The 26,084-nt window shown below is 38.3% G+C and overlaps 1 protein-coding gene and 1 pseudogene across 1 annotated transcript in view; one reads left to right on the top strand and one right to left on the bottom strand.

Annotated features, from left to right (window-relative positions):
• Positions 1 to 26,084, bottom strand: part of SKAP1 (src kinase associated phosphoprotein 1) — a 287,139-nt gene that overhangs the window by 208,813 nt on the left and 52,242 nt on the right. The window contains exon 3 of the mRNA XM_036267707.1: positions 7,154 to 7,179. Within this exon, the coding sequence (XP_036123600.1) occupies positions 7,154 to 7,179 (26 nt within the window). The remainder of the gene's footprint in view (positions 1 to 7,153; positions 7,180 to 26,084) is intronic.
• On the top strand, positions 13,092 to 17,679 carry LOC118633982 (annotated as a pseudogene).

Below are 26,084 nucleotides of genomic sequence, written 5' to 3'. Positions count from 1 at the left end.
TAAAAATTGTAGAAAATTTTAATGTTAAAAAGAAAAAAAAGCGAGTCTTTTGATTTTAAAATCTGTCTTTGACAGTAGTTACAAAAGTATATTAATTTAAAAATGTGGCTGGGTGGAGGGGGGCAAAGGGTAGGAAAATGGGGGACATCTGTAATACTGTCAACAATAAAAAAAAATTTTAAAACCCCAAAAAACCCAACCAGTAGATGTACAGGAAGTAAAATATTTGAAAAGGTATCAAAGTCAATAATTAACTTCAAAACAATTTGTGTGTATATTCACTTTCTACAGATTAATTTATATAAAATGAAGCAAATAAAGAAAGGGGGAAAGGCCTAAAGGAAGTCAAGTCACAAAAGCAGCTGTCAAGATTGTTGATGCTAAAAGATTGGGCTAAAGCCAAAGACAGGAGTATTTGTCCTGTGTACATTTCCCCCTATTAAATTCCTCAAAGACATGGAAAACATTCTGGAAGATTTCTTTCTTAAAAGTAGTATAGGTTAGGATATTCTAGGTTCATAACCAACACTCGCATCTGTAAAATATTAGCATTCCAGGAATAGTGATAGAAAGATACTTAACAATAAATTACTAATATTGTAAATTCAGACTTTTTCTTACATTTGCAAACACGTCATAAATTTGAGCTGTGTTTCTTTGTATAAATCCTACTTACAACTGTGCTAAAACCTTTTGGCATAAATGCAAAGAGTATTTTCATAAATAAACTTAGTAAAATCACTGTACACTCCATTAATTCAAAAACACTTCTCTTCAACTTCAAAGGGAAACCCTTCTTTCTCTTTTTTAGTGCAAAGATGGTGTTTCTTTGCTGCTTTAATGGTTTGCTCCTTGTAGTTGTCATAACTACATGCTTCAAGTATGTGATAGTAAGAGATGAGAAGTTAAGTGACATCCATGCTTCAATTCAACATGTCTCAGACATTACAGAGCAACAAGCTCATAAATCTAAACTCTGAAGGGCCTCCCAATAAAAATTCTGCATACACATCCTTTAAATGCAAACCTCACAGATATATACACAGTGACTTTCATGGCCCTACATCAGGGTTCAGCTGGAATGAATGAATTTTATGAAAAGATATATGAAATATGTATTGTCTAAGTTCCATACATGGATTTACTTGCATACCTCTACTTTGAAACATAAAAATAATATTTGCTACCACTTTAGTAAGTGCTAACCAACTGGCAAGCACTCCTCATGAATTCAGCTCATTAAAACTCATTACAACTCAGAGTAACTGTGCAGTAGGTATTATTAGCAAGATTTTGTAGATGAGGAGGTTATGTCATTGGCTGTAGCTCACATAGCTTGTTAAAGAAGAGGAGCCGGGATTTGAATTTGGGTCTGACTGCAAAGCTCATGCTCTTTCATTACAAAACTTGAAACAACCTCCCTCCTTTTTTTTTAAAGCTCACAATTGTATGCATTTTGTGTCCAAGATACATAAAGCATCTTATGCATTAATGTCTGAGGTCTCACAATAGAAATAAAAGAATAATGTCACGTTTTTTATTAATCTCAAATTGGATTTTTTCCCACTTTTATCTTCGCATTATGGATAATTTTAAACATGTACAAAAGTAGACAAAATTGTGTAACCCCCATGTACACATCATCCAGCTTCAACAAGAGTCAATTTTATGATCCATCTTGTTTCATCTACAACCCCACCTCACATTTTCTTTCCCCTCCTGTTATTTTGAATAATATGTCAGCCAACTACCACTTATCTTTAAATATCACAGCAAACCTCTTCGAAGATAAGGACTCTTCTTTTAAAAACATAAGCATAAAACATTGTCACACCTAAAAAATTAACAGTGGTTTCTTTTTTCTTTTTGTTTTTTTCTTTTTATTGACTTTTTTGGAGTGACAATGCCTTATAAAATTATACAGGTTTCAGGTGCAATTTCACAACACATCACCTGTACCCCATATTGTGTGTTCATCAACCCAAGTCCAGTATTCCATCATCATTTATCCCCCCATACCTTCCTCTGCTTCCCCTTTAATAACATTTTATGTCCAGTAATGTTCAAATTTATAATTTTCTTACAGATATCACTTTATATAGCTTGACTCGGGATGCAAATAAGGTCCACATATTAGTTGACATTCCTTTTAAATCTCTCTCTCTCTCTCTTTTTCTTTTTGTTAATCCTCACTTGAGGATATTTTTCCATTGATTTTTAGAGAAACATTGATGTAGAGAGACACATCAATCAGCTGCCTCCTGCAGGGCCCCAACCGGGGCTGGAGATCGAACCTACAACCCAGGTACATGCCCTTGACTGGAATTGAACCAGTGACCCTTTGGTCCACAGGCTGACACTCTAATTGCTGGGCCAAACTGGCCAGGGCATTTTTTTTTTTAATCCTCACCCAAGGACATTTTTCCGTTTTTTATTCAGATAGAGTGGGAGGGAGACAGAGGGAGAGAGAGAGAGATCAACGTGAAAGGGACACATCGAGTGGTTGCCACCCCGCACGACCAACCAGGGCCGGGGACAAACTGCAACCGAGGTACATGCCCTTAGTGGGAACCAAACCCTGGTCTCTCTGGACCGCAGGCCGATGCTCTAACCGCTGAACCAAACTGGCCAGGGAAAATCAGTTTTCTTTATGCCATAAAATATTATTATATGTAAAGGGGAAAACTAATATTGTTAGACATCTGATCAATCGTTTTTTAGATGTCTGCTTATTGAAATGGTAAAAGTTCCATGGCAATGATTTGAATGAGTTTTTATTGCAACTTCAAGTAAAACATTAAACAGACAGAAAGTTCCTAAAGCAAGCATGACTTGGAATATCAAAGGCATCTATCTTATTAAAAATAAAAAAAAGATGCTCTGGCCAGTGTGGCTCAGTTGGTTGGGCGTCATCCCATGCACTGAAAGGTTGCCAGTTCGATTCCTGGTCAGGGCACATGCCCAGGTTGCAGGATCCATCCCTGGTGGGGGACATACAGGAGGCAGCCGATCAATGTTCCACTCTCACATCAATGTTTTTCTCGCTCTCCCTTCCTCTCTCTCTAAAAATCAATAAAAATATTTTTAAAAATAAGGCTTTCCCACGTTCTCCTATCATATTTGAACTCATTAAAAGAGCTCTTTCATGTACGACCCTTCTACATTAAAGTAATAAATTTTGGATTATGTTTTATTTTCTCTTTGTTTCATTATTTTTCAATGAACATAATTCAGGCGTTGACAGTGGACCAATAAGGAAATGTGAGAGAAGAATTACCATTGCCCAGCCAGTGTGGCTCAGTGGATTGAGCATTGTCCCATGGTTCAATTCCTGCTCAGGGCACATGCCCGGGTTTCAGGCTTGATCCCCAGTAGTGGGTGTGTGGGAGACAGCCAATAGATGTTTCTCTTTCACATCAATGTTTCTCTCTCTCTAAAAACTCAATAAAAACATATTAAAAAAAGAATTATCATTAACACTATCATAAATTTAAACTACATTTTCTTACTATTTATTATGTCTAGGTACTATGCTAGGGCTTACACATATTTCTAGTAGTTCTCATAACAACCCTGCAATGAGACAATAAGATATAGCCATGAAGAGTATGGGCTCTGGAACTACTAATGAGGACAGAGTTTCTTATTAGGGTGATAAAAATGTTTTGAAATTAATAGTGGTAATGGTTATATAACTCAGTGACTATAATAAAAACCAGTCATATACTTTCAAAGGGTGAATTTTATGATATATGAATTATATCTCAATACATGTTTTATATATATATATATATATTTTTTTTTTTATCCTCACCCGAGGACATTTTTCCATTTTTTGTTCAGGTAGAGTGGGAGGGAGAGAGAGGAACAGAGAGAGAGAGAGAGAAACATTGATGTGAAAGGGACACATCGAGTGGCTGCCACCCGCACAACCGACCAGGGCCGGGGACAAACTGCAACCGAGGTACATGCCCTTAGCGGGAACCGAACCCGGGTCTCTCAGGACCGCAGGCCGACGCTCTAACCGCTGAGCCAAACCGGCCAGGGCATATTTTTTAAGTATATGCTAACCAAGTTAGAATCCTTGAGAGGCACAGCCTTGAACAAGTCTTTTAACCTCTCTGTGCTTCAGTATCCAAAACTATCAATGGGTATATCAGCAGCACCTATTTGATGGGGATGTTCTGAGGGTTAAATAAGATAACGCATGTAAAGAACTTAGCACAGTGTCTGACACATCCCTGTTTTATAGATAAGAAAGCCAAGGATCAGAGAAATTGAGCAACTTGCTAAGGTCAAATGACCTTTAGCTAAATAGTACAGGTGGGCTTTGAACTAGGGTCTGTCAAGCCTCAATATTTATGTTCTTTCTATTATGCATATTTCTTCTCCAGAAAAGGGATAAGACTCTCCCCAATACTATTCAGTGGTTTACTCCTTCTGCACATTAAACCTGGGATTGAATGTAAAACCAGGGATTGATAAGAAAATCTTTGCTTGTAATCTTTTTCCATGTCTGGGCAAGCATCTTTCTTTAAAGGTCACTCTTTCAGCACATTGTAGCAAATCATCACTATAAATGGATGTTTAAATATGTGCTACTAAAGGGCTTTATAAATAAGGGATCTTTCATAAATAAGGGCCATTTTCCTTCTAGGCACCAGACTCTGATTTAGTCCAAATATCCTGAAGAACATAAATGTGTATTTAATGTGCAGAGTTAATAAAATCCATCCCATCATATTCCTACACAGAGCATCCTTCCATAGATAAAAATGCTAGAAAAGGCCCTGGCCGGTTTGGCTCAGCAGTTAGAGCGTCGGCTTGCGGTCCAGAGAGACCCTGGTTCGGTTCCTGCTAAGGGCACGTACCTCGATTGCAGTTTGTCCCCGGCCCTGGTTGGTCGTGCGGGGTGGCAACCACTCGATATGTCCCTTTCACATCGATGTTTCTCTCTCTCTCTCTCTCTCTCCCTCCCTCCCTCCCTCCCTCCCTCCCGCTCTACCACTCTACCACTCTACCACTCTATCTGAACAAAATATCGAAAAGTCCTCGGGTGAGGATAAAAAAAAAAAATGCTAGAAAAGTTTGGGACCATCATTTCTGTGCTTTCTCACTCCCTTTCCAATACTACTTAGTCTTCCAGAGCTTTTAAAATTCTCCTGCCAGCTTGTCTCTCTTCCATATTCCCATTCTTTTCATAATCCTAAATTGTCCTATAGAAACTTACATAGACCTGTTACTGCTCCCACCCACTCTACCAGTTTCTGAAGCACACAGTGAACTAAGACCTGATCAAAAGGGCAAAGTAAAATATGTTCTCCAACCCCCACCTCCAAATGAATGTCTTGGGGGAAGGGCAAGTCTAGGGGCAAAACGCAGGACTATGGGTTTTTCTACTTGATCTTTCCTTACACTCACTTCCAAATGAGTAAAGACTTCGTTACACATATTTAACTATTGTCAAGAAGCAAATAGTTTTCTGTTCTAAATAAACTCTTTTCAATTGTCTCCTTGGCTGCTCTACCTCTGCCCTCTCTCTAAGAGAGAAAGGCTGTGCAGAAGTTGTCCTGTGTTGGAAGATTGTTGCAGTGCCACTCTTACAAGAATCTGGTAAGATGTGCCCTTTGCCTTTTTAGCCCCAGATAGTCGCTTGTGTTAAGCTCCAAAATTATTTTTTCTTCTCAACATATAATTATACCACATCTCTGACACTAATTCTTTATTTCTTCTTTAGGTAATTAATTCTACTCTCGCAGTTCCATTCATTTCTGCCAGTTCACATTCATGTTTTGGCCCCTGTGGATTTTGGTTAACATCTGTTAAACCCTGAACTGTAGGGCCATTCCCCGAACAGCATATTTCACATTTTACAAAGCAAACTGCTACATTATTACATGTAATTTTCTATTCTCAATCTATGTTTCAGTCATGAATGCTTTAGGATAGTGAGATATACAGTAAAAATGCATCACATTATTTAAAATATCATAAATAGTATAACTTTAACTTACAAGAGTCAAGAAACTTTAAAAATACAATATTTTCATTTGTTAAAGTTGGCTTTTAAAAAAAACTTGAAATACACAAAAATAAAGTATAAGCTAGGAAAGTTAAAATTTTAATAAAACTAATATCACCATTCACAATTTAAATTTCTTTAAGATATTACTGTTCACTGAAACAGGATATAGTGACAGTATTAAGTGTAAATAGACTAAAAAGTATGGGGAAAGTTTACAATTGGTTAAAAAGTTATAGAGCAAAATAGTTCATAAAATAGTTGCAAATTTGATCCAATACTTTCTGTGATTATCTGAGAAGATAAAAATCTCTATTTCTAGTAAGATAAGATAATTAACGTTCACAATGATGTTTCTGACTTTCTCAACCACAGTACTGAAAAGAAGAAATGCACATACTTTAAAGATATCCCCTCAAACTGTTTGAATTCAGAAAACAAATATTCTCATTTGGAATCTCCTAAAAATGTGTTCCAATCCTGTCTCCCACCCCCTCTTTTTTTAATCTTGCACACAGCTGTCTGTTGTACTTTTTAGAATCATGCCAGATGCTGGGTTCATCAAGCAAAAGCAGGAAAACAATGGTTTGAAAGTAATTAGAAGCACCAAGGCTGCAGTGAGGCTCATATTAAAATGTGATAACACTGTTCTAGTGGGAATTTCAACACTGCTCCATTTCTGACATTTCTCTTCTGCCAGACAGGCAGGCTGTGTGCAAGAGCACTGTGATCGAGGAGGTAACATACTGGAATTTATTTCTGGAGCAAATGAAGGATTAGCTGAGTTGGAGCCCTCCCAAGGTTTTTATTATGGTCTTGGCCACCATTTTATTTGAATGCTATTGGATCCTGTTGGCCTCTAACAAAACTCAAGGAATAAAAGCATATTATAGTTTTAGTTTTATAAAATAATCTAGCACCAAGCCACTCAGAAAGATGAAGCATCAAAGCCTCTCGTTGCTAAAAAGCGGGCAGGGGGGCCCAGCAGGGTGAAGGTTAATTAAACACTCCACTAACTTTCCTCAGAAATGGCTAATGCCACTCTGTGGAGAAGCTTATTTAGACGAGACAGAAGTAAACAATAGCATCTCCACATCTTAGTGTAAAACCATGAATGGTCAGAGTACTCACTTTGAGGCTGAAAATCCCAACAGTACCTGAAAAACAAGAAAAAGAATGGAAATGAGTCAAACCTGTATTTCTCAATCTGCGTAGGCATATGGTAGCTATAGCACCCAGTCCAAAAAGCTTGCTACATAGTCAATAACTAGCCAAAGCCACTACTTACTTTGAGAACCAAAGGGTTGTCCCTGAGATTTAGGAGATTCTCAAAGGCTTGAAAGTGGCATTTAACTCACTGTAACACCTTAGGTAATGTTGACCATATTGCTGGAAATGTCTTAAAAGTTTTGCTAGCCATGGACTAGGGTTTCTCATCAGGAGCTCTACAGGCTCTGAGTAGGACAATTCTTTGTTTAGGACAATCTATCTTGTGTATTACAGGACAATCAGCATCACTGGTCCTGGGCATCAAATGCCAGTGGCACCACCAGTTGTTATAACAACCAACACATCCTCAAATATTTCTAGGCCTAAATTCTTAATTTTTGTTGTTGTTGTTGTTGTTGTTAATCCTCACCTGAGGATATTTTTCTATTGATTTTTAGATAGAGTGGAAAGGAGTGAGGGAGAGAGGGAGGGAAGAAGAGAGAGAGAGAAACATTAATGTGAGAGAGACACATCGATTGGTTACCTCCCATACGTCCCTGAAGGGGGCTGGGGATTGAACCTGCAACCCTTCCATCCTCAGGCCGATGCTCTAACTGCTGAGCCAAACTGGCCAGGGCTAAATTCTTAATTTTATAGGTGAAGCATGAACAACTGACTCAAGGTCATCAAAATATTTTAGTATCTGAGCCAAGTTTGGGGCTCTTGAAGTCTGCCATCTCCTTTTTTATTTGGGGAAGTGATTGGCAAAACTGATAACCCTTAAAGCCTTAAAACTAATGAAATGGCAGTGGTAGGAAGGATCACTTGTAAGTCACTTATTTGGAATCTAAATTGCATCCTCCCTCCGACCCCCACCCTAGAAACAATATTATATATGGTGGCTACCCACAAAAAGTCTATTGTACTTTGGATTCCATTTCCTCCTGTCTTCACAGGAACTTTACATTATTTCTATATTGATTTTATCTTGTATATATTCAACCTCTTCCTCTCAACTTGGCCCTTTCATCAGCATTTATGCTAATATAAAAATAAAGCAAACCCTCCTTCACCCTGTTCATATCCTTCCATCTTGCTGTCTGCTTTCCCTTCATATCACAATGAAATTTTTAAAAGTGTTGTCTGTAGTTTCTCTCTTTGCTCAACTCTCACTCACTCCTCAACATACTCTAATCTTGCTTATAATGACCACACATTAATTCTTGCTGTGGACATAGTGACCTCCATGCCACTAAACAGAATATTTTTCTATCCTCATCTTGACCTCCCAGGAGTGTATATGAGCTTATGAGCATTTCCCCCCTTTGCTAGAGAGTCATAGTTTTAATCAAATTCTTAAAAGAATCCATAACCTCCCCCCCAAAAAATTAACAAAAGGGCAACACATAGGTGATCTAGTACATACATGACTGAAATCATGTATGGTTACTTTAGGAAGAAACATCAGCTCAGTGAGCACCTAGGTGATGTCTTAATAAGGTAAAAATTCAGAAAATGGAGAGGAGGGAGATCAGTGGTGAGGATGTTGCCATAATCCAGTGATGAATCTGTGGGAAATTATCAGAGATGAGGAAGAGAAGGTGGAAAGGAAACCCCGTGATTGGCCTTCCTTCCCCAGAACAGTTCTGGACTGGCAATCAGGTGAAGGGAAATGTAAGACACTTGGGTTAGATGGCAGGGGAAGTTGAGGACAGCTTTGACATCTGCAGTGAAAAAGGGAAGAGAGAATAAGAGGAGGAAGGGGTGGAAAATGTAAAGTGGCAACATCTGGGAAGATGCCCATGTGGATGTAGGGACATGCAAATGGGAACTGGCTGTAGCTTAAATAAGTTGTATATATTAGTATGATGGCATGATGAGCCATTCTCCACCCAGCAGACAATGCAGCTCCACACTGTACCTGGCCACTGTGAAGAGTTTTCCATAAAACTCCTCTCTGTAAAACACAGCTAAACAAGTTAATCATCAAAGGGCTGAGCAATTTGTCATCTTCTCTTACTATTTTTCATCTTCTTTTGAGGCACTGCCCTAGCCTCTGATTCCAATCATTACCCAACTTTTAATTCAATATAAATAAAAATTAGGGTGTCAGCATAGGCAAGTGTATGTGGGGGTGTGCACTCCTCTCCCCAAAATGTTAATGATGGCAACAGCAGGAACTTTGCTAACCAATGTTGTTTTCATGTATTAACCAGAAAAAAAGAAAAAACAAAACAAAACCTAGCCATGCAGCAGCAATTAAAACACCAACTCTTGGCAAATTGTTAAGTAGGTAAAATATATTATTGATGATTTCAGCCTCTTCTTTTGTCCTATCTTTCCCATAAGCCCCACTTCAACTCACAGTCATATTTTCAGTTCCCTCCTCCACCTACTTACTGTATTGTGCCCCTGGCCTTCTGGTTTCTCTTGTTAGTTAAGAATATGTTATAAGTTCACATATACTAAGAGCATTACTTCTGCCAATAGTAGATGTGTCTTAAGAAGGTTGATTATGTAGAAAGATTAGATTTAACAGTATCAAATAAAGTAGTAGGTCTGTCTTGATGTTACAAAGTAGAATCTGCTTTATTCTTGATGATACTGTAAATATTTCTGTCAATAAAAATCATATGTAGAACTGACATGAGATGAGATGAAGTGGAATGTTAATACCTTCTTTTTCAGAAGGTATAAAACTATCTTGCTACCCTACCTTTTTCCCTCTCTCTTCTTACTCTAAGTATTAATTAGTAACAACCCTAAAGAGAGTCTGTTAACACACACACACACACACACACACACACACACACACACACACGCGCGCGCGCACCCTTTATCCCATAGCTTACAGAGGATACTTCTAAAAGGGAAGGGCAAAAGGTGAGCAACCTCATCCCTCACTGGAGGGCACCATGGATTATTCCCTGTTGGACACACTTAAGGTCTTGATCTTGTCTTGTTAAACATATCCTATGGGTGGCCTTCATCACATTCTCTGGAAAGATGATTCCACACTAGAAAATTCTACACTCTTTAGGAGGCATTTGGTCAAATTCTGCCAACATCATCTAATTCTTATCCTTCACTTTGAAAGCAATTATCCCTTAGCCAGAGACTCCAACAAGTCTGAAACTAGAAATTTTGAACCAAAATGCAAAGACCACAATAGAATAGCATATGAAAGAAGAAGCATACACACACACACACACACACTCACAGAGTTGTGTTTATCCTAAAAGTCTCTGAGAATTTCATATCAGGCCTGTGCAGATAGATAACAAACACTTCTTTAATCTTCTCTTTGAAGCTTCAGCTTCAATATGAAAGGGAAGCTATCACTCCTCTGCAATATTCATACTCAACATCATCAAGTCCATGCAAATGAGGTTTGAAACTGGAAAAAGATGAGTACAGAAAGAGCAGAAAGAAAATGCTGAAATCATATTGATGATTATTATTTTCACATTAAATCAAAATAAATACATCTTTTCTTGTGCTTTCAAAAACGAAAATGGAAGAATAAAAATTCACAATAATAAGTCTACTCTACAGGATAGACTTGAAAATTTAGGGTTACATTACATGCAAGGCAAAGTTTGCAAAATGTGTTTTAAAATTAAAGAGGTTTCGATTGAACTTTATTTAATTAATTTATTTTTATTATTAAAGTATGGTTGACATACAATATTATATTAGTCTCAGGTGTACAACGTAGTGACTTGCTATTTATATATGTATCTTATGAAGTGATTACCATAAGTAGCATAACCATTTGTCACCTTACAACATTATTACAATATTATTGACTATACTCCTTATGCTGTATATTATATCCCTGTGACTTATTTATTTTACAACTGGAAGTTTGTATTTTTCAATCCCCTTCATATTTTCACCGTTCCCCCAATTCCCTTTCATTGGACTTTAGTTTAAGGAAAGGTACAAGTAAATTGAACCTACTGTGTTGAGGGAATCTTGATGAGCAGCTATAGTAATAACAGTAATGATAATATTAACAATGTTAAGATACTTTGAACATATTGTTGGACATTGTTCTAAGCAGTTCTCTTATATGAACTCACTTCCCCCACAACTCTAACCCTATTATTATACTCATTTTACATGAGGAAAAGACTAGTTCCAGAACAAGCACCCTAATATGCCCTGGCTGGTTTGTCTCAGCGGTTGGAGCGTTGGACTGTGGACCAGGGAGTCCCGGGTTCGGTTCCCACTAGGGGCACATACCAAAAAAAAAAAAAAACAAAACCAAAAACAAAAACAAAAACAGAACAAGCACCCTAATAATAAATTAAGGAGGTAAGACAACAACTGTTACTATCCATATATTACTGGAAATATCTAGGAAGAAAAAATAATTTCATGTCCTAACTATAATAAAACAACACATCCAGTACTTAATATAGGCATTGAGCTATGTATACATTTTACATGTATTTTATTTAATTTTCATCACAACCCTATAAGGTCAGTACTACTATTATCCCCATTTTATAGATCAGAAAACTGACACTCAAAAAAGTCAAACAACTTGATCAAAATCATATAGCTATTAAGTGGCAGAACCAAGATTTGTACTCAGGTCTGCTTGCTTCCAGAGCACAAGTTCTTTTTTTTTATTTTTTATCCTCACCCGAGGATATTTTCCATTTTTTGTTCAGATAGAGTGGAAGGGAGAGAGACAGGAAGAGATAAACATCAACGTGAAAGGGACACATCGAGTGGTTGCCACCCGCACGACCCATCCAGGGCCGGAGACAAACCACAACAGAGGTACACACCCTTAGCAGGAACCAAACCCGGGTCTCTCTGGACCGCAGGCCGAAGCGCCAACCGCTGAGCCAAACCGGCCAGGGTCAGAGCACAAGTTCTTAAATTGCACATTTAATGTTTTTCAATTGGCTATAATATAGAAAAAAACTTAGTGAGAGAAAGCATAATTGTTTTGTCAGACAGCCTACTATCAGAGAGTAGATAGATCAGAGGTCTTTAACTTGGAGTTAGTCCATAGTTGAGCTTTGGGAGATAAATTAACTCCCTAAAATTGTAAGTGAAAATTAATACATGTTTTCTTTTCCCTTAAAAAAGAGGCCAAAAACTTCATTAGACTTCTAAAAAACATCAATAACTCTCTCCCTCCAAAATGAGAAGGCTCTCTGGATTAGATGAAGAAGGTTGTAATTATAAAACTAGCCACCCAGAAAGGCCAACATCTGTAATGTTATAAATCTAGAACATCTAGATGAAAACTTTTTGCAACTAAGGTATTAAAAGGGTTATTTTACCTGTGACTTAAGTAAATTTAAAACTCATCATATATTCCATGCTACCTGGTAAACAAAATCAAACCTCTTCTTGCTGACTTAAGAATGTCTAAATTTAAAGTTCAGTTTTTGTACCAAAAGTGGTGGTGCCTTCTAAATGGATAGGCTGTCTGCAATAATCAGTGTCGAGACATCTTCTATTTCCCTGTTGACCATCTCTGTTCTCTGGTAATGGCTGTTTCCAAACAGACTACAAAGACTAATACTGAAGTATCATTCTAGCATTAGAAATGGAATCTTAGAACTCAAATGAACACCTGGTTAAGCAGCGCTTCAATGGCACATTGTTAAGAGTAGGAAAACCCTTGCAATTGACCTTAAGCAGTGAGCCATATGGTAGACTGATTTATGTTCAAGGAAATGGGCTTTCTGAACAATGCTAATAGTCTCTACACTATAAATATTTCCTATAACCTCTTTTCTCACTTGAGAAAATTCACATGATTTCAAATTCTCTTTCTACCAGTGTTCCAATCCACTACCTTGAAGAAGGACTGGGCAAGGCAAAGGGTAATATGGCCAATGATATTCAAGAACAGAAGTGGGAAAAGAGCACCATCTGGTGGAAGTCTCTGGTGGAGGCATCAGAGGCTTGGGACCCAGGGATTGGGGTACCAGCCTTAGAAACGGGTTGGGAAGGAATGGGAAGGTCCCTGGAGGGGAGCTGGTGCCCCTCTAACTCCAGTTCCTTCAATTCATCAATAGTACAAGATCTAGTGCCTGTCTACAAGAAGCTTACTATCTAGTCTAAATTATGAGATATTTACACATGAAGAGATGCCAATCTAAGATAGTACATAACAAATACTATGGTAATAGACAAAAGGCATTTAACTAAAGTAATAGAAGAACCTGTCATAAAAAGGTTCTGTGTTTTGTTTTTGTTTTCTTTTTAAATGTAATATTTCTGTGGTTTTCAGTCTATATCCACACATTTTGAAAACCCACTCCGTAAGACAACATATTTTCCTACTTACAAAATAGAAGTCACAATTAAACTTTTATTAAATGAGAAACAAGCAATATTACCTGATCTTGACAGTATTACCCATGACTAAAAGAAGTTTTAGAAGTCTATTCCCAGACACTAAATAAAGAAATAAAATTTTAAAATAATAAAACTCAATTCTCTAGTAGAATCTTCTATAACACTTTAACTACACATGGTCAATTGAACATCCACTCTGATACTAACTAGGAGCTATTCTTGATTAGTCAGTGATTAAGCTCTTTCATTCAACACTGGAAGCCTACCTTCTAATACTCTTTTCCCTATGTTCTAGAATTGGAACTGTAAATTGTGGTTATGTGTCTTTGCAATCCCCACACTCCCTGCATGTATGTAATAGGCAAGCAGATACAGCTCAATGATCTGTTTTGACAAAATGCTAGCCAGGTCCACTGTAGTAAAATAAAGGAACTCAAATGTCAGGTCAGAGTTTAGATTTGTTTTTTCTTTCTGTAGATAAAAGGGAGCAACTGAAGGGTTGGTTGATTTTTTCTTCTTGTTTTTAAGAATAAGGAATGATGTCTATTATAATAAAATCTAGCAGAAATGTGCAGCCTGGCTGGGAGGGAGAGAAGCCAGGAGGCAGTTTAGGAAGTTCCTGAAGAGCAAGAGATTTGATAAGAGAGCAATAATACAAAAGTCAGAGATAACTTTTGGTTCCAAACTCGTTTATTAGAGAGAATAAGGCAACACTCGCATACAAAGAACTCCAGCTGATTACCATATTTTAAACTGGATTATCTTTGGCTCTTGCCCAGCCATTTTTGTCACTGTTGATGCTTGGAACCCAGTTTTGTTTTATTTTTTTGCTTGCTTCAGGTTAATAGCTGCCCCACCACAGAGACTCCTAATTATCTGATCAGTAAATAACAGATAAGTATATGACTCCATGAGTGTGGGCCATATACTCATTGAATTTTACAGCTGAGAGGACACTGAAGGTCATTCAATCCAGCCCCTCACTTTACAGATGAGAAGAATGAAGCGTCTAGAGGTTATTTGATCGGACCATAGACATGGAGAAGTCCACATTATGGAGCTACCACAGTTTATCTTGTGCAGAATCAGGGGCAGGTTTGGAAACGTGATATTCCTTGGAAAATTCTTTTGATATTTTCCTTTTTATGAACGTGGTCTCATTATTCACCTGAGAGTAAATGTTACACACACAAAAACACATTAAGCTGGACTAGTTCTTAGAGCTTATCTAGGTAGAGTGGATTTCTCAACATTAACATACCAACATACCCTCTATATCTCAAGTTATGAAGACTGCATTTGTTCTCTCAAACATTAACAAATCCTAATTCTTTGCCAGACACTCTGTGGGGGACTGGAGGCACAGAAAGCCTGAACTGTGAGCCAGTTTGCCCGGAATGTTCAAATTGTGCAGTGATGTGATTGGCTGAAAACACACAGAAGGTAAAAATTGAGGCCAAAAGAGCCCAGGCCTGGCTAATGCCAGAAGCTGTCTTAATGCCTGCAGATAAGGGTTGCTGAGAGAGGATCTGGGATCAGATAGTGGAAGATGCCTGGCAGTGGGGAGGAGGTGGGTGGGTCACAGAGAGGACAGGCCCAGGATGTAGAGGGGGGTCAGGCCCATCAGAGCAGGTGGCAGAGGCCCAAAGCAGACATGTTTGAGGAGGGAACAGGGCTGGATTCTGAGTGGGTTCCAACCTGAAAACCTCTGTTTTATCTTGTGAAGTAGGCTGTGCTGTCATGCAAGAATGAAAGGTGATATGATAAAGACTGTTATGGATTTGGGGGAAAAGAAACACTGAGGAAAATCGAAGAGCTTGCTGATATGGGGGCGTATAATATAACCTTCAGGCATCGTTAAGAGTTCAGTTGAGGCTGGAAACTAAGATTTACTGTGGTGGCAATCCAATTGTATAGTTTTGCTCCAGCACTGATTAGCTGCCCAGGTATAGAGCATAAAAGGCAGACAGTTGAAGTGATCCACAGTTGGGAGTTTTCTAGGCTTGTGGGATGAAAGGGCAAGAGAGTAAGAGAAGACTGAAGGGGCACGTCATGGAGCTCAGGCTGGCCAGGCAAGAAACAAACGGCCAAAGACTAGACTATGATGTCTGCACATATTAAATACTTTTAACATCAATTAAAATATTAAAAAACAGGAGATAATATTCTACTCTTCTCTCTCAAGACTGTCCTTTGTCCCACACGTCGTAAACCTCTCCTACCCTCATGTTTCTTGCTTCAGTGGTTGATATTTCCATGCACGCAACTGAAACTTAGGAATGATCCCTTTACTTCTTTCTCCGTTTCTATGTATACCCAGTTAATCACCAAGATCTGTAGACTCTACTCCCTTAGTACCTTTTAAATTTATCTCCTCCTATCTCTACAGGTGCTAAATTCATTCAAGCCCTCAGAATGCCTCACCAGATCAATGTAACACATCCTAATTGGTCTGCCTGCCATTTTGCTCCTCTCTGACCCATTCTCCTCAGTGATGATGAAAAAGGAAGCGCAGTGACCATGAAGAGCAAAGTCTTTGCAGACATGGCTGGGGTAGAGTCCTAGACCCTCTATCTTCTAGCTGTGAGATGCACCCTAGTTTTCTCATCTTTAAAATAGAAATAAATCATACCTGCCTCATATGGTTCTTGGGAGGACTGACTGAGATAATGCACACAAGAAATGAGCACTGGGTCTGGCACCTGGCAGGCCTTCAGTAAATGTCAGCTGTTATGTCATTAGCACCATCATTATTCTAATGACTTTAGATGCAAACCTAGTCTTATTATTCACCTGCTTGAACCCCATCCCTTAAGTTCTCCGCTGCTCTGCTCACACTCTGATGTTACATGTCATTGCTCTCTCTGCCGGCACACTTTTCCCTTTGTGCCCTGACTTCTTTTAGGGAACCTTGTTGGTCCTTTGAGGCTCAACTCAGTCTCTGGTGTTAGGTGCTCCCACAGCACATCTGTACATACCTCTCAGCAACACCTGTAATATGGCACTACAATGTTCTTGTCTCTTTATGTCACTGAGCCCTCAAGGGGCAGTGCCACAGAGCTTATGTTCAATAAATGCCTGCTAAATAAGTAAGTGAAGGTGAGAAACAGAAGGGCTGTCTGAGTTCAGCACGAGTGGGACAAAGGGTGAATTTCACGGGAGGGATAGATAGGAGACGAGGTTGGAAAGGCAGGCAGAAGGCAAGGCTCTCCCAGCAACGTAATGTGGATTTTATCCCAGATAAGATAGGAAAAAAATACCTTCATCTTCCTCTAAATCACTCACATAAAGCAAAGGGGGGGAGGGTCAAAAAAAAGGAAGAAGAGAAAAATAAAAATAAGAAAACTTTGTTAAATTATAACCTTCACCCCAATGAAGATTTTTTCCCTCAAAGTATGGCTTCAAAGACTAGCCACAAGATGACCAACAAAAATATACTTCAAAAGGCATGGTTGATTATTCAACATAATACTGGAAGTCTTGGCCGCAGTGATTAGACATGAAGAAAAAAAAAAAAAGGCATCCGAACTGGAAAAGAGAAAGTAAAACTGTCATTATTCGCAGATGACAATATTGGACACAAAATCCTAAAGACTCCATCAAAAATTGACTGGATTTAATAAATGAATTTGGCAAAGTAGCAGGATACTAAATTAACATCAAGAAATTGATGGAATTCTTATACATCAATAATGAACACTCAAAAAGGGAAACTAAAAAAACAATCCTAGCTTTCCAACTCCAGCTAGCATAACGGTTCCCATAAAGAAGGGTGGGGAGAAGAAGAAGGGCCGTTCTGCCATCAGCGAGGTAGTGACCAGAGAGTACACCATCAGCATTCACAAGTGCATCCATGGAGTGGGTGCCCCTCGAGCACTCAAGGAGATACAGAAATTTGCCATGAAGGAGATGAGAACTCCAGATGTGCGCATTGACACCAGGCTGAACACAGCTGCCTGGGCCAAAGGAATAAGGAATGTGCCATACCGTATCCGGGTGCGGTTGTCCAGAAAACGTAATGAGGATGAAAATTCACCAAACAAGCTCTATACATTGGTCACCTATGTATCTGTTACCACTTTCAAAAATCTATAGTTAATGTGGATGAGAACTGACTGCTGATTGTTGAATAAAGTTATAAAATTGCAAAAACAACTACAACAACAACAAATAATCCTAGCCTGATTGGTGTGGCTCAGTGGTTGAGCATCGACCCATGCACCAGGAGGTTGCCGGTTTGATTCCTGGTCAGGGCACATGCCCAGGTTGTGGGCCAAATCCCCAGTAGGGGGCAGGAGACTGCCGATCAACGTTTTGTCTCATGGATGCTTCTGTCTCTCTCTCTCCCTCTCCCTTCCTCTCTCTCTAGAATCAATAAAGAAAAAAAATCCTACTTACTATTGCAGCAAAAATGATAATAATAATAATAATAATAATAATAATAATATACTTAGCACTAAACTTAACCAAAGAGGTAAAAGACCTGTTCTCAGAAAACTACAGGACACTGAAAAAAGAAATAGAAGAAGATATAAGAAAGTGGATGCATATACCATGTTTATGGATTGGAAGAATCAACACCATTAAAATATCCTTACTACCCAAAGCAGTCTATAGATTCAATGCAATCCCTATTAAAGTACCACTGGCATGTTTAACAGATCTAAAACAAATACTCCAAAAGTATATATGGAACCAAAAAAGACCCCAAATGCCACAGCAATCTTGAAAAAGAAGAACAAAGTTTGAGGGATCACAGTACCAGATATCAAGTTATACTACAAAGCCATTATAATCAAAACAGCCTGGTACTGGCACAAGAACAGGCATATAGATCAATGGAACAGAACAGAGAACCCAGAAATAGACCCAAGACATTACGTGCGATTAATATTTGACAAAGGAGGTAAGAGCATACAATGGAGAAAAGACCATCTCTTCAATAAATGGTGTTCAAAAAATTGGACAAGTACATGCAAAACATAAAAAATAAAAAAATAAAAAGAAAGAAACTAGACCACCAACTTACACCATACACAAGAATAAACTCAAAATGGATAAAGGACTTAAATGTAATTTGTGAAACCATAAAAATTCTAGAAGACTATGTAGGCAGCAAAATATCAGACATCACACATAGCATAATTTTCACTGATGCATTGCCTAGGGCAAGAGAAACAGAGAAAAACAATAATAAATGGGACTACTTCAAACTAAAAATCTTCTGCATAGCAAAAGAAACCAGCATCAAAATGAAAAGGGAATCCACTCTCTGGGAGAACATATTTGCCAATGATATATCAGATAAGGGGTTAATATCCAAAATATATAGGGTACTCATACAACTCAACAAAAGGAAGACAAACAATCCAATTAAAAAATGGGCAAATGGCCCTGGCCGGTTTGGCTCAGCGGTTAGAGCGTCCGCCTGCGGTCCGGAGAGACCCGGGTTCGGTTCCCGCTAAGGGCACGTACCTTGGTTGCAGTTTGTCCCCGGCCCTGGTTGGGTCGTGTGGGTGGCAACCACTCGATGTGTCACTTTCACATCGATGTTTCTCTCTCTCTCTCTCCCTCCCACTCTATCTGAACAAAATATCGAAAAATATCCTCGGGTGAGGATAAAAAAAAAAAAAAAAAAAAATGGGCAAATGCCATGGCTGCTTTGGCTCAGCAGTTAGAGTGTCGGCCTACGGACCAGAGAGTCCCGGGTTCGGTTCCCGCTAAGGGCATGTACCTTGGTTGCAGTTTGTCCCCGGCCCCTGTTGGGGTCGTGTGGGTGGCAACTATTTGATGTGTCTCTCTCACATCGATGCTTCTCTCTCTCTGTTCCTCCCTCTCTCCCTCCCGCTCTATCTGAAGATAAATGCAAAAAAAAAAAAAAAAAAAAAAAAAAAAGGCAGAGGACCTGAATAGACACTTCTCCAAACAGGACATACAAATGGTCAAGAGACATATGAAAAAAGGCTCAATATCACTAATCATCAGAGAGATGCAAATTAAAATAAATATAAAACATAACTTTGTATGTGACAGAATGGCTGCCATCAACAAATCTTCAAACAAGTGCTGGTGAGGATGTGGAGAAAAGGGTACTCTAGTACACTTATGGTGGAAATGCACACTGGTACAGTCACTATGGAAACAATATGGTGTTTCCTCAAAAAAATAAAATTGCCATTTAACCCAGTGATTCCACTTCTAGGAATATATCCTAAGAAGCCTGAAACACCAATCAGAAAGAATGTATGCACCCCTATGTTCATAGCAGCATTATTTGCAATAGCTAAGATTTGGAAACAGCCCAAAAGTCCATTAGTAGATGAGTGGATTAAAAAAAAAGCTGTGGTACATGTACACAATAGGATACTATGCAGCTGTATAAAAAGAAGGCTCTCTTACTCTTTGAAATGACATGGAGGGACCTGGAAAGTATTATGCTGAGTGATATAAGCCAGTCAGAGAAAGATGAGTACCACATGATCTCACTTATTTATGGAATATCATGAATAAAATAAGCTGTCTATCAAAATGGATCCAGAGACATGGAAGTAGGGAACAGACTGACAAACTTCAGAGAGAAGGGGGTGGGTTGGGAAGAGATAAACCAAAGAACTTATATGCATATATGCATAACCAATGGACATAGACAACAGTGTGGGGAAGGCAGGAGGAGTGTGGGACCAGGGAGAAGGGGGTCAATGGGGGAAAAAGAGAGGACATCTGCAATACTTTCAACAGTAAAGGTTTAAATAAATAAATAAATAAATAAATAAATAAATAAATAAATAAATACAAGTTTTTTTTTTTTTTTTAAAAAAGACACGACTGAATACACATTGCAGTGGCAAGAATCCAATATATAAATACAATCAATTTGTTTCCTCATTAAAAGCTTTCATGAAGAAAATGATTTAATACAAATGCTAAAGCTACTGACATAGATTAATTGAAAAATAACAACAGAATCCTAATTAAAGACATAATATTATTTCACTCATTCATACTACACCAAAATCTGAATAGATATATAAAAACAGAATCCAGAAAGCAGGCTTCTACTGGTAACCACTCTAAGAGCTACAATGAGTTATTGAAATTTTTAAAAACCTCTTACCTTTATGTGTACACTTTCTTCCAGATGTATACAAATTCAGAAATCATTTTTAAATTATTTCACAGTTTAGCCCCCAACTCGACTTTTTCCCTAATTGTACAAGATTTGATACTAAAATATAATTCTTTCCTATTTATTTTGTTGTACAATACCTACAGTAAGTAGTCATAGTTAAACCCTTACATGGCAGTACCTAATTATTCAAATGATAAAGAATGGAACTAAATTTCATCTAAAGGCCAATAACTATGTAACCAGTTCTGTGGCTGCATCAATACAGGTCGGGGGTCAACAGCAGTTTAACTACAATCAACAGGTCAATCCTAGGATTTACCTGACCCATTGTGGGGCCAGGCCTTCAGGTTCTGTCTCATTTCAAGGGATTTTCCAGCATCAGAAATGTCTCCACATGTTGCCAGGCCACAGGGAAGCACACAAAACAGCAGGCAAATATCAGGCCAAGGGAAGGATCAAGACCATTTGCTACTGACCATATCCCCATCCTTTACTCTAGAAGTTAATTAGGTTGAAATGTTGTCAGCTACTTGCCAGTAAAATGTTCCTGTCAATTATCCCCAGTCATATTGAGGAAACCTCACCACACAAATCAACAGCCTCTACTCACATTTCCCAGTCAAATCCCTCCCCTTTACTCTTAAAAATTCAGTTGGAAATCAAAGTAGCCTCTTACTCCCCCCCCCCCAAAAAAAGAGGGGGGATCTTCTGATAAAAGTTTTTATACATTCTTGTCTGATTTAAGAATGTCCTGGAGCCCTTATTAAAACATGAATTCTCAGGGTCCACCCAGACCTAGTAGGGACCTAGAAATCTATATTTTTAACAAGATCCCCAGGTAATTCACATGATGAGGCAAGTTTGGAAAACAAGATAAAGGAAATGAGTATTTTACCAACAGTTGCCTGTTAAAGAGAATTCTAGACAGGCAGCCATCAGTTCAAGTATGGACTGTGTTCCATTTCCAGTTGTTTGGACCTTGGAATGCATTTTTGTAATAAAACAAAGTAATGGGCATTGGTAACTTTTCTGGGCCAGCTTTAAAAACTATTAAATCTAGCCCTGGCCAGTTTGGCTCAGCGGTTAGAGCGTCGGCCTGCGGTCCGGAGAGACCCGGGTTCAGTGCCCGCTAAGGGCATGTACTTCGGTTGCAGTTTGTCCCCGGCCCTGGTTGGTCGTGCGGGTGGCAGCCACTCGATGTGTCCCTTCACGTCGATGTTTCTCTCTCTCTCTCTCTTCCTCTCTCTCCCTCCCATTCTATATGTACAAAAAAAAAAAAAAAAAGGAAAAAAAACCAAAACAAAACTATTAAATCTTGTTAACATATTTGAAGTATAGTAAATACAATCTTTAATTTACAAACCAATCGCATTTCAAAAGTTGAAGGATAAAGTCAGCTCTTTAGAATGTATTTAACTATAGACATTAAGTTTTGAGAAGTGGTTAGGTTACCTGGCTTCACAAAGGTTTATTAAGTCCACAACAAACCAAAGCCAGTTGTAGAAGCAAGGTTATAAACATGAGCTTGGCGTCCTCAAAGCAAAAAATAATAAGAAGGAGAAATTATTTGTCTTCCTTCTGTGGATGTAAGGAAGAGAGAAACCTTTAACATTCTTATCCTTTCTCCCTTTGTAACCATCTCCTGCCTCCCAATGGCCTCAGCCCAGCTGTCAAGTACTCATGTTATCCACAGCTCCCTATCCCTGCCCTGTGCTTTACTCTCCTAAATTACCTATCTCTCCTCCCCAAATCCAGTCTAAACTCATTTACATGATTTAGTTCTATCCTATCTTTAAAATAAATAAATAAATAAATAAATAAATAAATAATATCCCTATACCTATAAACAGAATCATCCTTTGGTTCCCAAACATGGCTAAACATTTTCTCCTCTGTATCTCTGTACCTGCTATTTTTGTATGCAATGTATCTCACCAAAACCAATTCCTTTCAACCCATGGCCAAGACATGATGCCATCTCACTCATGAAGGCTTCTCACAGCCCACCAACCAGAATTGGTTTTTTTCTCTGGGATTTTACACAATCTATGTGTACCTATCCTAAAACTTTAGCCACAACATATCTTGAATTATAGTTTTTGTGCATGCTTATCCTTTCTATCGGGTTATAAATTTCCTGGGAATATTTTTGGGGCATCTAATATGTGATGTGCATTGTATTAGGCACGTTTATATGTATAGCAACAATCCTACAAGGTGAGTGTATTGTATAATAATTCAGTTTATCCTACTCAAAAATGTTACAGGACTGGAATCTGTGTCATGCTCACCACAAAAATGCTTTGCATATAGTATATGTTCAATAAACATTTGTTGAATTAAATAGCATTATTCACTTTTATGAAGAAATTGGGCCTCAGTAAGAGTGCTGTCCCAACAGTCATTGGGATTCAAATCTCTTTACAGAAACTAAAACTATGTAATCTTGAGCAAGCTGACCACCTCTCTGAATATCAGTTTTCTCATCTGTTAAATGGGGATTATAACACACCTGTGGTAAGAATTAAATGAGATAATGTGTGTACAGCCCTTGACACTGGGCCTGGTACATGGTGCATGTATGATTAATGTTAGCTGTGACTGTTATTCTTACGTTGCAGAGATATGGCCCTCATTCTTCCTTAGGAAAGGGATCCTCTATTACTTTTATAACTCTCAATGTAGCAGCATTACGTATTTCCTATAATCGAGGTTCAAAAAACTTATTGGACACTGAATTTCCTCAGCATATATCATCTGAACCAAAAACTAGAAGGAAACCATTGAATAGGGCTAATGCACATGACTATTCAAGCCAGTCTCTTAACCATCCAGGTATATTTGTATTTTGAAAGAGGATGATGAGCCCAGATGAATCTCTAAATGGTGAAACTTGAGGTACATAACAAAACCAAACCACACATTTCAGACCTTCTAGAGAAGAAAGCTGTGGGCAGTGGGCTCCATGATGGCTCTGTCCATGATTCTGGCCACTCACTTGAAAAACAAGGGTATGTCTTATATGTCTTGATCATAGGCATTGTGCCCTACATGGAGTAAACAAGTAGCCAATACATTTGTTAAGTAAATTAATTGCTTTCGGTCTGTAGTCTTCACCCTGCTTTTAGTTTATTCCATTTCTCTTTATGACCAACATAAAAATCAATCACGGTGACTGATATTTTGAGAAGGAGGAAGTGAATGGTTTTCTCTAACACCATCACTTTGGAAAACCAATCCCAGAAATACAAATGTTTATTAGCATTATCTACATACAGAATGTAGACAATCCTTTTCTAATGAAGGATTTATTCTGTGTCAGTTTAGTGCAACTCAAAGGGATAATATCTAAGAGATGGAAGTTGTTTCTAGTCAGTGATTCCTCCTCTAATGAAGACCTTGAAAATAAACTTCCTTTATTAAAAAAAATATTTTAGAAAAATTATCATAAATTATCTTTTTTTAAAATTTTTTTTATTTTTTTTATCCTCACTTGAGGACATTTTTTGTACAGATAGAGTGGGAGGGAGAGAGAGGAAGAGAGAAAGAGGGAAACATCGATGTGAAAGAGACACATCGAGTGGCTGGCTGCCACCCACACGACCAACCAGGGCGGGGGACAAACTGCAACCGAGGTACATGCCCTTAGAGGGAACCGAACCCGGGTCTCTCCGGACCGCAGGCAGACGCTCCAACCGCTGAGCCAAACTGGCCAGGGCCATAAATTATCTTGACTACTGTATTTCATATGGCTCAAAAATAATTTTATTTTCATGTGTGTGTTTAGTAAAACACTGTGAAATACAGCTTTTTGTTGTTGTTGTTGTTTTTTTCACAGAAGTGACCCAAGGCTACACTATACAATTAATACCTAAATCTTCTTTCCATATCTCTTTTCCCCACTGTACCAACTCCCTTCCCACCTAGAAACTAAAAATTTTTTGGCTTTTAAATTCCTGTCCCTTTAAAAATCTTTTTATTGATTTGAGAGAGAAAGAGAAAGAGGAAGGGAGGGAGGTAAGAAAGGAGGGTAGTGGGAGAGAGAAAGAGAGAGAAACATCGATTTTTGTTGTTCCACTTATTCACACATTCATTGGTTGATTTATATGTGTCCTGACCGGGGATCTAACCCGCAACCTTGGCATATCAGGATGACACTCTAAGCAACTGAGCTACCTGGTCAGGGCCATCCCTGTCCTTTTTAAAAACAAGGCCATCTCTGCTCTGGCCGGTTTGGCTCAGTGCTTAGAGTGCTGGCCTTCGGACTGAAGGGTCTCAGGTTCAGTTCCTAGTCAAGGGCATGTACCTGCGTTGCAGGTTTGATCCCCCGCCCCAGTTGGGGTCGTGCAGGAGGCAACCAATCGATGTGTCTCTTTCACGTCAATGTTTCTTTCTCTCTTTCTCCCTCTCCCTTCCACTCTATCTAAAACTCAATGGAAAAATATCCTTGTGTGAGGATTAAAAAATAAAATTAAATAAAAATAATAAAAATAATAAATAAAAACAGGAAAGGCTCGGATATCCGTAGCTTACAATTAAATACATATTCACTGTAGAGAGTTGGAAAATACAAATAAACAAAAAAGAAAAATTAAAAATCACTTAAACTCCACTTGCTAGAGACCATCATTAACATTTTGGTGCCTTTGTTTTTTTCCAGGCATTTTTTTCTCTGTGAGGTTTTATATACATATTTAACCATTTTTTAAATGTACAATATATCTATTGTCCTATATCAATAAATCTTCTACAGCATGAATGATTAAACTATCTTTTTCAAACAAAGTTTACCCTTTCAACAGAATGGACGAGCAGAATAAACTGAAACAGAGAGAAACTTGAGGCAGAGAACCAGAAAAGAAAATTTAACAATGCTCTGAGAAAGATTTTATCAAGGCTAAAGTTTAGACGGTGACAAAGAGAACAGAAAGGAGAAGACAGATTTAGGATGAATAATCAGTAGGCTTGTTGATGATGTAGGCCCAGCAGGGGTGGGGAACATTTTTTCTGCCAAAGACCATTTAGATATTTATAACATCATTCTCAGGTCATATAAAATTATCAACTTAAAAAGCAGCCTGCTACTTTTGGTTAGGCCAATTTGGTGAGGTGTGTGATATTAGCTGGTATTGATTTCGAAGACCTTATATGGTCCATGGGCTGACATTCCCCACCCCTGGTAGGGAATAAAGAGAGGAGACAAGAATGACTCCTAGGACTCTGCCTTGGGAGACTGGGCTTAGGATAAGCATAATTAGACTTTAGGGGTGAGCATAATATAAAATAATGACTTCCATTCTGGATATTCAATCAGTTAGGATTATTCTGGCTACAAGGAACAGAAAACCTAACCGACAGAAGCTTAAACAAGTAGAAGTTTACTTTTTTTCT

This window comes from Molossus molossus, unplaced genomic scaffold (assembly GCF_014108415.1).
Source record: "Molossus molossus isolate mMolMol1 unplaced genomic scaffold, mMolMol1.p scaffold_m16_p_19, whole genome shotgun sequence".
Classification (NCBI taxonomy): Eukaryota; Metazoa; Chordata; class Mammalia; order Chiroptera; family Molossidae; genus Molossus; species Molossus molossus.
This window is presented reverse-complemented; position numbering and strand designations above follow the sequence as displayed.